The sequence below is a fragment of the Brachycentrus maculatus genome, unplaced genomic scaffold, assembly GCF_059751285.1.
Source record: "Brachycentrus maculatus isolate JH-2025_06_01 unplaced genomic scaffold, ASM5975128v1 h1tg000235l, whole genome shotgun sequence".
Classification (NCBI taxonomy): Eukaryota; Metazoa; Arthropoda; class Insecta; order Trichoptera; family Brachycentridae; genus Brachycentrus; species Brachycentrus maculatus.
In genome coordinates, this window is record NW_028280986.1 from 917,403 (window position 1) to 933,303 (window position 15,901).

The 15,901-nt window shown below is 30.5% G+C and overlaps 1 protein-coding gene across 2 annotated transcripts; it reads right to left on the reverse strand.

Annotated features, from left to right (window-relative positions):
• Positions 1 to 6,239: 6,239 nt before the first annotated feature.
• On the reverse strand, positions 6,240 to 11,198 carry LOC148306623 (uncharacterized). 2 transcript variants are annotated; one of them, XM_088264656.1, is made up of 2 exons: positions 11,090 to 11,198; positions 6,240 to 6,863 (listed from the first exon to the last, which is right to left on the reverse strand). In XM_088264656.1, exons 1-2 carry the CDS (start codon positions 11,141 to 11,143, stop codon positions 6,486 to 6,488), a joined length of 432 nt encoding a protein of 143 aa, XP_088120782.1. In that variant the 5' UTR covers positions 11,144 to 11,198; the 3' UTR covers positions 6,240 to 6,485. The 2 variants fall into 2 exon arrangements, with proteins under 2 accessions (XP_088120782.1, XP_088120783.1); XM_088264657.1 differs by lacking the exon at positions 11,090 to 11,198 and adding an exon at positions 8,261 to 8,373.
• Positions 11,199 to 15,901: the final 4,703 nt, after the last annotated feature.

Consider the following 15,901-nt stretch of genomic DNA (forward strand, 5'->3'; position numbering starts at 1 on the left):
ATCATCTCTACGTATTTTAAAAATTGATAAAAAGTTCAATTTATGTGCTATTACATGGCTTTGACTTATCAAATATGAAATTAAGTGAATTTTGCATTTTCACATATCGCTCACTCCTTTCAAGAACGTCATAAATCAAAAATTGTAAATATTCAGTTGTGCATGTTTTCGGAATGCCCAGAAAATGTACTATATCCCAGCAAAAGCGGCATATTTTAAACTTAATATTTAACCGCTACAGGGCAGAAAGTGTTGTTTTTGCATTTTGAAGAAAAGGCATTGTTTAATTATTTTTTTCAAAAAACTTAATATTTTTTCAAATAGAGAAAAAAACTTCAGATTTTACCTAAAAAGATCTGTTGCACAGTATTTTTAATACATTGTATTATATTATTAAACTTTAAAAACGTTCTCCTGAAAAATCAAGTATTTTGATTTATGACGTTCTTGAAAGGAGTGAGCGATATACACCATTATTCTACGATTGTGACAATTTTCTTTGTATGTAATTTATTGAATTTGTTTTATTCTCAAATGAATTTTGACCGGATTATCTGTAGAATTGATCAAGTATTGCCACTGTCATTGATTTTGACCATGCAAATAAAAGAAGTTTTCTATATTTTTTTCCATTCTACAGTTAAGTTAATGTTACAGTTACTATTAACAAGACCATACATTTTGTCCATCTCCATAGTGTAGAGGTAAGCATGTTTGGCTACTATGCTGTAAATCCTGGATTCAGTAGAAATAAATATTAATGATTTTTACTTCCACTAGAAGTCACTATGCCTTCATGCAATTAGCAATCAATATAACATTGCATCGATACAAATCAATAAACTCCCTATAATGTTGAGATAGGTACCGCGTTATCGGAATAAACATTATATGTAGAGGGTTAATGTTTTCAATTGTATTTTTACATTTAACCAGCGGAAACGATTGAAATGCGTTATTATTAGATTAAAATACAATATACAAACATTTTGCCCCTTTAACGTTCCCTCTGATAATGCGGTACTTATCTCAACGTTTTAGGGGGTTCTGTACAGTAACTCTGAGACTATTGAATCCCCCGCTACTGACTAATTTGGCGAAGGATTTAATCGCACCTAAGAAGTTGGGATTCGGCCAATGAATCGCGCGGCAACACGCAGTGGTCTGCTGAGGTGATTCAATATGTTGTTAGTAATTTTACTAACAAATAACTTATTTTACGAATCACCTCTTTGATCAAATTGAATTTCAAGTATTACTTAATTATTTAAATATTTAAAATAAACATTGAACTTTATAACGTGTCGTAAAGAATCCTTAAACTTTATAAAGTGTTACATACCATGATTAAAACTTTGAAGGAAATTTGAGTTATATTTAACTGACACTGTGTTTAGTCAAGAGGTTGCGTGAGTTAAATATAACTCCAATCATGGATTGGATTTTACGTTCTGTGAATTGGATGCGCTTCACGTTTGCCATGTAATGTAAATGTATGGACTTTCTGTGTGGCCGCCTGGACAAATTACCCAAATTGGCCCAGATTTTCAGTACAAAAAAACATTCAATACAAAAAAATGGACTGCAACCTTCACATTTGTATGCACTTGCGGCCCCAAGGATCATTTATTTCTAATTTGGCAGTCAATGTGTTGAATTTCATAATATATTACAAAGAATCATAAAATGAACTGCAACCTTCACATTTGTATGCACTTGCGGCCCCAAGGATCATTTATTTCTAATTTGGCAGTCAATGTGTTGCATTTCATAATATATTACAAAGAATCATTAAAATGCAACACGGTAAAGGGCCATTTGTGGTTTATGGATAGCGATATAATTTCGGAAATGGATTAAATCTAATGGGTGTAGGTGTGTGTTTTTTTACACAAATTTTGATGACTATTTTATAAATTAATTACTTAAATTTTTATTTCTTGTCGTTTTGTTATAGTTGTGGATTTTTAAAAAGGTCTTAATTTTTAAATAATTTAACGGGATGGTCTTCAAACAAAGCAAAATTACACTGTTTATGCAAAAATATGTGAATTCTTCGTTTTCCCCCCTTTGGCTCCTTATATCCTTTTTTTAAAAATAGTATGTAGTAAATAATATCAGAATATATTTAATATTGAAAGTACTTATTTGTTTTTAAAATGTATTTAATACTACACAGCAAAAAAAAAACAGTTCAGTACTTCCATATTACAAAGTTTTTAAAATTTTATTTATTTAGGAGTCACCAATTAATAAAAATTTGCAAAGTAGTTGTGGTATTTATCTAGGTAATTATACACAGAAACAATTTTTTACAAGTATTTATTTTTTAGGAATTTCATTAGGGCCTCAAATGTATTTGAGGAACTAAATATGGGATTATAACATTTTTATGATAATGTTAGAAGAAAAAAAAATCTTTATTTGAATATGACAAAACAGTGTAATGAATATGAATAATGTAACAATTTACTGAACAAACGACAAAAATATTAAAAATCAACAGATTTTCAATGCGTGAATGGATCTTCAAAACACTAGCACAATGGTTGTATGTTAAATTGTTTGCAAAACCAGTTTTCTTCCTTCAGGTGTTTTTTTTTGTATAACTATTTTGTAGTAATTCGCTGTAAACAATTTTTTATGATAAGTACTTTTTTAAAACAACTTTCTTTTCTTCTTAAACAATTAGCTAGTAACCCGGCTAATTTTGAGATATCATGTGAGGACTTAATGTAGAAAAGGGTTAAAATAAATGTCCACATTATTTTTAGGTGAAAGGAAGTGAAATATTGTCATTTTGCAATCTCAAGTGCAATCTGTAGAGAGTGTGCATTTAGTAATTTCATAATTTATACATTGGAAGTCTGAAACATTTTAATGAGTACGTTTGCCCGTTGAAATAGTTTCTTATTCTACGCTTTTTTAAGAATATAATAGCTGAAAATCTTAATGATACGGGAAGTATATATGGAATATATTATGTCCTCAATAAGTATATGTATTTTGACACAAACGTTTTGATCAAAGCACTGAAATTTATGTCTCATACATAGGAATTGACAGGTATAGGCATCAGCTAAACAATAATAGTTATAAAAAGTGAAGCAATTATATAATATTGCGTCCCTACATAAAATGTCATGCAAAATGTGAAGCAGTAAAATAATTGATACGGAGAAAATTTTAAAATAGAAATAATCTATTTGGGAGAGTTGTGTATATATATGAAAAGAATCCTCGAATGTGTTAATGTAGGTACATATATTGATTTTTAATGAACTTTGTGGTACAACAATGATTTAAATATAAAAATAAAACACTTGTATAAGACAACTTTTGAGTTTAACAATATAAACATGACTAGATTCTAGAACATCATTAGTTCTCGAAACTAGTGTTCACATTAATAAACTCAAGAGTGGTCTTTATTAAGTATTTCATTTTTATATCTAAAGTAAGTGCATAATAAAATCGTGATTTTTCTTACCTATAACTGCAAATAATGTCTTCCATAAAATTATTATCAATTTTGATTCGAAGCTTAGTGATAATATGTAATAAGAAATTTAACCTATTTTAAATGACTCTTTTTTATTGATACTTTCGCTTTCTCACATACAACATACTTTATTTATTTAAAAACCCCATCATATATGTTTTGTAACCTTGTTATCATACTTATATAGGTAATTTAATAGCGTGTTAATATGTATAAATACGCTACCTTTTTCCTATTTGATCACGCCGATTCTTAGATAAAAGTATTTCTGGTGGGTAAAATAATAAACATAGCTTGGGTGTAGAGGCAAAAAAGGTTAACTCAAACAAATGCAATTTTGACTTAATGATGCAGTATTATAAATTTTTCAACATTCTTTAAACCGATAAAATACACTAGGTGGTTTGAAATGTCATATATGTGTGGTTTTAAAATTAAATTCTTTAGTTTAATAGTGAGTATTTTATTCAGGCTAAAAGCTTTAAATAACAGGGATTATTCAAACAGGGATTTTAGGGTTAATGTTTTTTGCCACTATACCCACAATATGTAGTACATATTATAAACAACAAGCTTTCAAAGTATAATAATAATAACTTAGTCATTACAAATGTTTATATTTTCATATGTATTTTTTGTTGTTAATTTTTGTTTAAAGTTTATTACTATAAAAATATTGTATGTGGAAATATTTGCTGAATTTTTAAGATTGTTATTTTTTTATTTCTTGCTGATCAAATTTTAAAAATAAGATTTAATATTTTGTGCTTTTTTGTGATAATCGATACTTAATAATAATTATTGTGGTTACCTAATTCAATAATACTATTCCGTTATTTTGAATTACGACTGTTTGTAGGTTATTAATAAAGAATGTAGAATAAATGAATTTTGTGTTTTTATTTCACCCATTAAAAACTAATTTGTCAAATTTTTTGTTGAGGGTTTTGCGCAAAAAATGTCTCCCATTCATTAGAACTCATACGAGATATTTTTTGCCTTTTGATAATTGCCTCTGTTTTAAATTTGTTTCGTGTAAGAGTTTCAAATGGTATTTATCTATAAGACGTGTTGTACACATGTGGACGACAGAGTGAGTTCACATTTTCCTTAGTTGTATTGAAATAATTTAATTTTTTGATTTGGCAGTCACTTTGTGGTAATATCTATCCATTTAGAATTTAAGTTTTACCTAGTATATACCACTATTTCTTAAAATCTATTGTGACACAAAATATATTTTAAGAAAAAGTGGTATTTACCAAGTAAAAATAGAAATTACCATGTGAGGTTACAAAATGCCTTACGATGAATAATTATGCGAGGTATAAACGGGAACTAATTCTTTCATGATAATGATTTGTATCTCGATTTGTAGGAAAATAAATCAAGATCAATTTGCTTCCCATTTCAATTTATTCCTGCTTCAATTTGATTTTGTGGATAGTTTGATGATACTAACTTTTTTACAGTTTTATATTTTGTTTATCTCTAGCCGTATCTGTATAAAAGATAAAATACAGACAGAGACGCCTTTAGGTAGAGGTGAAAGCGACATCTCTCCTAACGTTTTGATCTTTGTGATTAAATTTCTTGGGCCAACTTCCCCACTGTCAGGTGAATCCACCGAGTGTAAGCTAAATCACTTCCTATTTTTTCACACATTTCTCACTTTTTTTTTCTCTTCCTTTATTCCATTCTCCTTTCAGTAAAACTGTAACCCTTTGGATCTTTTCCCCGAATAAGCCGAGGTGCGCTATATAACCTTCTGATATTGAATTGAAGTGGTTCGCTTTACAACATTTTGAGTGCGTCCAAACACTTGTTCACAATCTGGATTATCTCCAATTAGGAGTTTTTTCTAGGAGGACGACCGAAAAAGACTTGGCACAATCAGATCAATCAGAACCTAAACTCTGGCGGTGTCAAAAGTCTGCGTAATCGGAGGGGATGTATGACTAGATGTATGGATGTGAAGGAGGCGTGGAGTGTATGTCAGGACAGAAAAGTGTGGGGTTCCATCCTCTCTGCCAAAAACGGCGTGATGGTAGTAGTAGTAGTAGTAGTAGTAAGAGTTTTTTTTAGATTATTTTTTTGTTTGAGTTGCACTTTATGTTGTTATAAATAGGTAGCGTTGTTTTAGTAAGTCATTGTTTCCATCAGTATTCGGCCGGCGCGCGGCGCTCAAAGGGATAGGTTGCGCTGTCCATATTTTTCCGTGGATCCCGGTACTTTTCAAATGTGTTAGAATTTTAAGTGTGATAAAATTTTTGTGTAAGATTATCTTTGCAATCAATTATAGTTATTTTAAATACATTATGTTAATTAAAAACGACAAACCTACAGAGGCTAGAAATTTGTACATTTTGGCATTTTTTGTAAAAATGAAAGTAACTTTTATGATTCATACTGTTTCTTACTATCAAATTATGGTATTTTGGTCCTGTACATTATTTTCGTTCATATAACACCATCTTTTTCTTTCTGGCCAGTTACTGTCATCTGGGCACTTGTCACCATCTGTACGTAGCGTTGCACAATGCCTGAATATTTTTTACGTTTTGTGCAATCCAAAATTCAACTTTTTAGACCCATTTCTCTTTGATATCTATTTTCCTTTCACGTCCCACTCTAATGTAGCTGTATGTACATGTAAGGGAATATGTAATGCTTACGATCTTTATATTAGCTCTTAGAATTCAGTGCTTCTTAGAGTTTCAAAATGAATCACCATACAGACTGTAAATGGATTTTTATTTGTGGAAAGAAGTTTTGTAAAAAATAGTGGCGAAACAGTGCAACGTCAAATTAATTGATCTGAATATCAACAGCATTTTAGTATTGATTGTAATATATGCAAAATATTCACTAATTACTTCAATTCCGTTATACTGTAATGTAATAAATCTAATATGATTATTTAAATTGAAAAAAAAAAATCATATTCGAATTATATCCTAAGTGAAAATTTCCTATTTTGAAATTAGGCCGCAGGAGGAAACACCAGGCTCAAAGCCAAAGTGTTGAAACATTCCATGAAGAGGAAGGCTTTTGCGGCTGGAGGTTCGGAGCTGAACCCCGCAGAGATTGCAGTGTTGCAAGTATTTATGTAAAGCGTATATCCCGCGACATTCGAATTTTTGGGTAGCATCTTCAGAATGTTTTCTAGGTCTGCAATTCCATCGGTGTCTACCACGCCCAACTTGTTGTATACGCAATACACATAATCAAATTGTTTAGGGTCGGCATCTGCGAAATCAGTAGAGGTAATTGAACCGATAAGAGCTTGATCAATTTTTGTTTGTATTCTGCACAGCAAACTTATTTTCTTTATGCCTATCTTCTGAAATATTGTTTGGCTCTGTGAACAAATAAATAAAATAATTATTATGTTCACCTCAAGTTCGTATATATTTTTTTCTCTGTCAAATTATAATATAAGAAAAAATGGATGAATCCAGATTGAAAGTAAATATTGTTGTGCTAGAAATGTCACATATCGCTCACTCCTTTCAAGAACGTCATAAATCAAAAAACATGATTTTTCAGGAGAACGTTTTTAAAGTTTAAAAATATAATACAATGTGTTAAAAATAACTGTCAAGCAACTTCTTGAACTTTTGACTGTGCAACAGATCTTTTAAGGTAAACCCTGAAGGTTTTTTCCCCATTTGAAAAATATTTAGTTTATTTGAAAAAAAAATTAAACAATACGTTTTCTTCAAAATGCAAAAACAACATTTTCTGCCCTTTAGCGGGTAAATATTAAGTTAAAAATATGCCTCTTTTGCTAGGATATAGTACATTTTATGGGCATTCCGAAAACACGCACAACTGAAAATTGACGATTTTTGATTTATGACGTTCTTGAAAGGAGTGAGCGATATATTGATTCTCAGACCCATTATTCATCACAACTACGTTTTAACCTTCCGTTTTCCCTTATATTTAATATTTATGTCGCTTATGAATGATTGACTGTGTATAAAAAAAATAATTTGGCCATGTATAAAAAAAAAAGAATATCAAGAAACGAATGCGAATATTACGACAATGTAACCCTTAACAAAACACGATTCTATGGTGAATTGGAGCGGAATTCTTCATTTTCTTCAAACTTTTATTAGCACCCGATGCATAAGGAACTGCATCATATAAACGCATTGCCATCTTGACCGTAAACACATGAAGGAAAGGGGATCAGCCCTCCGCTTCAGGGTAATATTAATTAAATATATGAGTGAAAAATCACTTATATTTATTTGAACCTTCCCCTGAGAATCGAACCCGGGGCCTCCAGAACGGTAGTCGAGCGTGCTGACCATTACACTATGGAGGCGGAGAGTGGATTTTTTTGTAAAAAGATATGAATTGTGACATGAGGATACTCATTGGAAAACTTTTTAAACTAATTCGAAACTTAATCCAACTGTGCTAAAAGTGTTTTAAATGGTTGACTTAGTAAACAAAAATGCATAAATATTTTAATTTTAAATCAAACCGAAAAAATAAACTGAAAAATTAATATTTTTTTAAGCATTGAATTTTTACAGGAATTAACTAGTTTGTGAAACCATTCGTGTTAACACAAATTAACTAAAAATTGGTATTATAAAAGTGTTTTATTTTTATACTTAAAGTAGTAAAATTGTATAAATTGACATTTGAAATGGTATTTTGAGATGACTTTCGTAATTTTTGATTTTTTAATATTTCAAAATGAGTTGACCACATACATTTTTAAAAAAAATTACCAACCATAGTAATGCAATAAATCTGGTTGGATATCACAACAAATAAAAAATAAAGTTATTATTATAAGTAAAAATGATAAAATTTTGGAATGTAATAGTAAATAATGTGTGATTTGGAATAATTCAACATGATTTGAATTTGCAAACAAGAGTAGGTACCTAGACTTTTAAGGTAGGTTCATATTTTAGGATACTAATTTATGTTTCAAAATACTAAATAACTATTCTGTTGATTGCCTTCCAAAATTTTACCAAAACTGGTTTGCTTTGGAAGAAAAAAAAATTAATACCCGGTCAATGATTTTAAAATAAATCTTTAGGTAACTTTGACTCTTCACCCTGAAATAAAATGTATGACGCTAACCTGGAAAGTTATTTTAAAAAGTTATTCAATTTATGTGATATTTTTTTATATATATTTTTTTAAGCTTAATAATAAAAATGAAAATGGTATTTTCTGGCGTTTCTCAGGTGTGTGATTATAATCCAGGATTCGGATCTCACATACTAATATAAGAGTTTCTGCTTAATAAAAAGCTTCTTTACATCTCACCAATAGATGTCTCTAGTGAAGTTCTAGTGATTCATGAACAAGGTTTCTAAATTGGTTCATATACAGTATCTACTCAATGAATTAGGGCCACGCAGAATTTCGCGCAATTTCTCAATTCAAACAGGAATAACTCAGAGAAAACCTTGAATAAAACAACATTGAATTTTATTTACACATGAACACTTTATTACGCTTAAATTATGCATATATTTTCATATAAATATAGTTAGTATTTAGTATTTCCACCCTTGGCAGAAATAACTGCCTCAATTCTTTCTGGCATACTTAAAATGCACTGTTTTATGATGTTTTTTATTTCTTCGTCTTCTGACCAAATTTTTTTAATATTTTTTTTTAGACAGTCTACTGTCGGATTTGGAAATGAGTATACCTTATTTTTTAACATGCTCCATACGTTTTCTATAGGATTAAGGTCCGGAGAATTTCCAGGCCAGGGGAGCAAAGGCAGATTTTTGTTAGACAAAAATTTTATTATTGATTTAGCCCGGTGGCAAGGTGCCCCATCCTGCATGAAGGTGTATGGACCTTCTGTTGGGTCGAGTGTATGGTAGAAGGGCAATAAAATTCGTTCGAGGACCTGCTTATAGGAATTTTGGTTCATTGTTCCTTCCACGAAAAACAACGGCCCAGGTAAATTGTTAATAATACATGACCATATCATTGTTGCAGGGGGGTGTTTGATAACTTTTACCACACAGGCCTCATTGTAACGTTCCATTGGTGTTCTCCTGACGAATCGACGGCTCTCTGTCACGGCTTCTAACCGGCACGCATCACTAAAGATAACCTGAAAAATAATGAAAATTTAAGTTTAATTCAAATATATAAGTTTATTTACTAAAATGATATGTTGAAAATTCAATTTAAATAAATACCTTTTTCCAATCATCTACCGAGTAATTTCGATGTAGCCTGGCCCATTTTTATCGATCCGCTTTTATTCGTAGTGTCAATTTTGGGACTTTTACAGGGCGCCTGCATTTCAGATTTACTTCGTAAAGACGTCGCCTCAGTGTTGATACCGATATATTTATACCCTCTTCTTCCAATTTTATTTTTAATGTTTTTGCTGATGCACTACGGTTTTCTAAGGCACTTTGAACGATTTTTCGATCAGTCCTCGGTGTTGTTTTTTTAATCCTACGACAGTTCTTTCGCCGATTGCTGGTGGCGGGTGACTGATTTTTTATTGATTTTGAAATTCTATCCACTGTTTGACGAGAAACGTTTTCTTTTTTTGAAATTTCTCTATTAGATAGTATTCCTAATTTCAGTAGCACTATAACACTAGACTTTTTTTCCTCAGAAATGTCTTTACTTTTTTTCATTTTGTCCTTTTCAAAAAAAACACTTGTGTTTACAATTTTTTTTTATACTTTATGAACTAAAATTAAAAATTAAGTTTTTTTCACAAGACACGATGACTATATAACCTCTCTGAACAAAACAACAACCAGAACTCAAGAAACTTCACTAATAAATGAGATAGGACTATTTTTTGAACTTTCAACTATCTGTCTACCTGTGCTAATTAGGGACCTTTCTCAGAAAAAGGGTTTGAAATTTTGTAAAGGCTTAAATAATCCAGGTATATTTTACATATTATTGAAGGTAATATACATGATATTAGATGTCAATAGAAAACTTAAAGTATTTATGTAAAATAAATATAATAATCCAAAAGATTTCAGAGTATTCAAAAAAATAATGGGTGGCCCTAATTCATTGAGTAGATACTGTATATAGAACTTCCAAGAATTTGAGTAGTGTGGTTGTCAATAATGGGTAGAATTGGTGAATGTTACACGTGTGTAAAGTGATCACTTAAACCAGCCTATGACGGTCGTAAGCCCCGTAAATGCCCAGACTTCCATATTCTTCTTCATCTTTGATGAGATGTCAAAAAATAACAATTTATGTGATTTTAAAAACAGTAAAAAATTAACTATGTTCTACTTTAGAACAAAAGTCATGTTTTTTTTTTAATGCAAAATGTGCTGATTTTACAATTATTTAATTTATTAGGAATTTCGATGTAAACAATTGCTCTGGTTTAGTAAAGTGAAAAATGTTTATATTTTATTGTAAAACATAAAATAGAATTAAAATTTGAAGAAGTGGCGCTCAAAAAACTAATTTAAGGCGTAAATAGAAGACTAGGGCACTTTTACTGAGGTCATATTTTCTTTTATTGGTGAGTCCTAAGGGGCCTTACACTCCTTAAAAGGAAAACGTTGGATTATGGGACACTGTATGTACCTGAGCGAGTGCAACACATGCGGTAAGCAGGACGACGATACAGGCACCCTTCATAGTGAGCAGTGGAAAATCTAACAGGAATGTATACAGTACTATGCCAATATAACTTGTAAGTAATGTTCCTTTGAAAGAACGGCTTTTATACTCACAATAATGTACAAAATAATAAAAAAAAATATATAATTAATTCAAGACACTAAAATGTAAAATTATGATTACAACTCTAAATGTTGTTCTTATGAAACAAAAAAGTCATTGCGTCAAATTATTTTATGTATGTACATATATATGTATTATTAAGCATAGTCATAAAACATATAAATGTATTTGTGTTTATATATACACTGGGGTCTGTTTTTATGCGGATCTTTTTTATGCGATTTTGAAGTTATACGATTTTCAGATTTAATGGAACCCATCCCTTAATTTCGTATGTAAATCAAGTCTTTTGATATCCGAATTCGTATAAAAAAATCTAATGAGAAATTAGTGTTTCTTCCACCCAACACGATATGCTTAATTCAGCCACAAGATCAGAGCATCATTTTCACTTTTAAAAATAATATATTAAGAACACTTATCGACATATACTGGATAAACTAGAGAATGAGACATTAACTGTACCTGAAGTTAAGAAAAGCAAAAAACTCCTGGGTCCTTCGTTTACTCAAAGCATTCTCTCCGTATCATAAAACTATCGGAAATTTTTGCAACGTTTTTACATTTTAATAGTAAAAAAGCATCACAAAGCGTATTTCTTCAGATATTTATAAATTTTCAAAATTATATAACTTTTTACAAAAGCAATGAACTGGAAAACAATGTTCCCAAAAAATGTCTAAAAGTAGACTAAATTAAGTTTGATAAAATTTATAAATATAAATAAAAATACATTATGATAATTAAAAACGAAAAACCTACAGACTAGAAATTTATACATTTTGGCATTTTTCAGCAAAATTCCTAATTCTCACAAAATAAAAAAAATTCAGTTTTATAAGAAAAAAATGTACAAATAAAAGAATAATACAATAAATACACAAGACGATTTCTTAAATTGACATTTTAGAAATTGTCGTTGTACATATTTTTTAAATGATGAAAATCACTAAATTCACAGATTTTTCTATATAAAGTTGAGTGTGAAAATGAAAGTAATTTTTATGATTCATACTGTTTCATTTTTCAAATGATGGTATTTTAATTCTGTACATTATTTTCGTTCGTATAACACCATCTTTTACTTTCTGGCCAGTTACTGTCATCAAGGGTCCTGTCACCATCTTTACGCAGCGTTCCACAATGCCTGGATATTTTTTACGTTATGTGCAATCCAAAATTCAACTTTTTAGACCCATTTAGACACACGTCATAGGCTGGTTTAAGTGATCACTTTACACACGTGCAACATTCACCAATTCTACCCATTATTGACAACCACACTACTCAAATTCTTGGAAGTTCTATATATTTGAAACAATTTAGAAACCTTGTTCTTGAATCACTAGAACTTCATTAGACATCTATTGGTGAGATGTAAAGAATTTTTATTAAGCAGAAACTCTTATATTAGCTGTATGTACATGTAAGGGAATATGTTATGCTTACGATCTCTATATTAGCTCTTGATTCAGTGCTCCTTTCAAAATATGGTTTTTATAAATATTTATTCAACAAATAATTTATCAGAATGTATTTTTTTTGTATTGGAACACAAGAAAAAAAGCAAAATTTTTTGAGTGTGTCCCGATACTTTTTGGATTATCTCCAATTACAGGAGTTATTTTCATTTAATTTTTTGATATCGCATCAGAGATGAAGAAGAATATGGAAGTCTGGGCATTTACGGAGCTGACAACCGTCATAGGTTGGTTTAAGTAATCACTATGTGAGCCTATGACGGTAGTCAGCCCCGTTAATGCCCAGACTTCTTCTTATTCTTCTTCATCTTTGATGAGATGTCAAAAAAAATAATAGGAAAAGTATTGTTTAAAAATCTGTGACGGTCCGGAAAGAAGCTCTGAGTGGTTGTATCGGGCCTGGAGGCATGTGCTACAAAGATTTAGACACATTTAAAATACAAATTGATAAATTTAGTAGTATTAAAAAAAATAAAAAATCACCACTAAATATCCATCTTATTATTTATTTAAGAAAAATATACATTTGATTTTTTTTTATCCTTTACCTTTCAACAACTGTTAATAATTTCCTCCACCGTTATTCTTTTTAATTAAAATGATATGAAAAAATCTTTATCCATATCCGTATGCTCGGCCCAGTCAAGGATAGCTATTGGTCATTCCGGTATTGAGAATAGGGTTCACAAGTTCTTGTTATTAGCCGACACATAGAATTTAAAAAAAAACAGATACAGTTTGTAAAATGGACTTTTAATTTGGAAAAAAAGTATAGTAAATATATTTTAAAATAGTGGCACAACTCTGCAAAATCAAATAATAATTTCAAAAGGAAATTTTTAATTGATCTGAATATCAAAAGCATTTTGGGCTTGATTGAAATAAATAAAATATTCACAGATAACTTCGATTCTGTTAAACTGTAATGACAAATTGAATTATCGATTTTGTAAAAAGAAATCAAATTTGATTATTTAATTTTTAAAAAATCAGATTTGAAATATATCCTATGTGAAAATTTCCTATTTCGAAATTAGGCCCGAAATTAGGGAAACACCAGGCTTGAAGACAAAGAGTCAACGCAATTCATGAGGAGAAAGGCTTTTGCGGCTGGAAGCTCGGAGCTGTACCCCGCAGAGATTGCAGCTTTGCAAGTATTTATTAGAAGTTCCGTGACATCCGAATCTTTGGGTAGCACCTTCAGAATGTTTTCTAGGTCTGCAATTCCATCGGTGCCTACGACCCCCAACTTGTTGTATACGCAATACACATAATCAAATTGTATAGGGTCGGCTTCATCGAAATCAGTAGAGGTAATTGAATCGATGAGAGCTTGACCAATTTTCGTTTGCATTTTGCACTGACATTTTACTTTCTTTATCCCTATCTTCTGAAATGTTGTTTGGCTCTGTGAACAAATAAATATACATAATAATTATTATGTGCACATCAAGTTAGTAATTTTTTTTTGTCGAAATTATAATATTAAAAAAACGGATGAATCCAGATTGAAAGTAAATATTGCTGTGCTAGAAATGTCACAGATATTGTTTCGCTGACCCATTATTCATCGATACAACGTTTTTACCTTCCGTTTTCTCTTCGATTTAAGATTTATGTCGCTCATAAATGATAGACTGTGTATAAAAAAATAATTTGGCCGTGTATAAAAAAATATAAAATAATATCAAGTAACGAATGCGAATATTACGATAATGTAACGCTTAACAAAACGCGATTCTATGGTGAATTGGAGCGGAATTCTTCTTCGAACCTTTATTATAGATGCATAAGGAACTGGATCATATAAACGCAGTGTCATCTTGACCGTTAACACATGAAGGAAAGGGGATCAGCCCTCCGCTTCAGGGTAATATTGAATAAATATTAGAATGAAAAATCACATAAATTTATCTGACCCCTCCCCTGAAAATCGAACCCGGGGCCTCCAGAACGGTAGCCGGCGGAGAGTGGAATTTTTTGTAGAAAGAAATGAATCGTGACAATTAAAAGTATTTTAAATTGTTGGACTTAGCAACCAAAAATACATAAATATTTAAAGTTTAAATTGAACCGAAAAAATAAACTGAAAAATTTCTATTTTTCTAAGCATTGAAATTTTACAGGAATTACTTTCATATTTGTTGAACTAAGTGTGTATGTATCATTTTGTAAAGAAAATATTACTAAATGAGTTATCAAAAAATATTTTTTGAATAACTAGTTTGTGAAGCCATTCGTGTTTACATCAATAAACTAAAAATGTGTATTGTATAAGTGTTTTATTTTTACTCTTAAAGTAGTAAACTGATATAAATTGACATTTGAAATGGTATTTTGAGATAACTTTCATAGTTTTTGATTTTGTAATTTATCAAAATAAGTTGACCATATACATTTTTCAAAAAAATTACCAACCATAGTAATGCTTTACAACATTTTGAGTGTGTCCAAATACTTGTTCACAAAATCTGGATTGTCTCCAATTACAGGAGTTATTTTCATATTATTTTTTGACATCTCATCAAAGATGACGAAGAATATGGAAGTCTGGGCATTTACGGGGCTGACGACCGTCATAGGCTGGTTTAAGTGATCACTTTACACACGTGTAACATTCACCAATTCTACCCATTATTGACAACCACACCACTCAAATTCTTGGAAGTTCTATGTATATATATATATATGAACCAATTTAGAAACCTTATTCTTGAATCACTAGAACTTCACTAAAGACATCTATTGGTGAGATGTAAAGAAGCTCTTTATAAAGCAGAAACTCTTATATTAGTATGTGAGGTCCGAATCCTGGATTTCAATCACACACACGAGAAACGCCAGAAAATACCATTTTCATTTTTATTACTTAAGCTTATAATTTGACCAGACAATTTATTTACAACATTTTGAGTGTGTCCAAATACTTGTTCACAAAATCTGGATTGTCTCCAATTACAGGAGTTATTTTCATATTATTTTTTGACATCTCATCAAAGATGAAGAAGAATATGGAGGTCTGGGCATTTACGGGGCTGACGACCGTCATAGGCTGATTTAAGTGATCACTTTTCACACGAGTAACATTCACCAATTCTACCCATTATTGACAACCACACCACTCAAATTCTTGGAAGTTCTATAAGTATATATGAACCAATTTAGAAACCTT

Bases quoted from the DNA above. Each gene is read 5' to 3' on its own strand.
- LOC148306623 (XM_088264656.1), bottom strand. From the start codon at position 11,143: ATGAAGGGTGCCTGTATCGTCGTCCTGCTTACCGCATGTGTTGCACTC. The intron at 6,864-11,089 runs GTACATACAGTG...ATTTGTTCACAG, and splicing joins CATGTGTTGCACTCGCTCAG to AGCCAAACAATATTTCAGAA.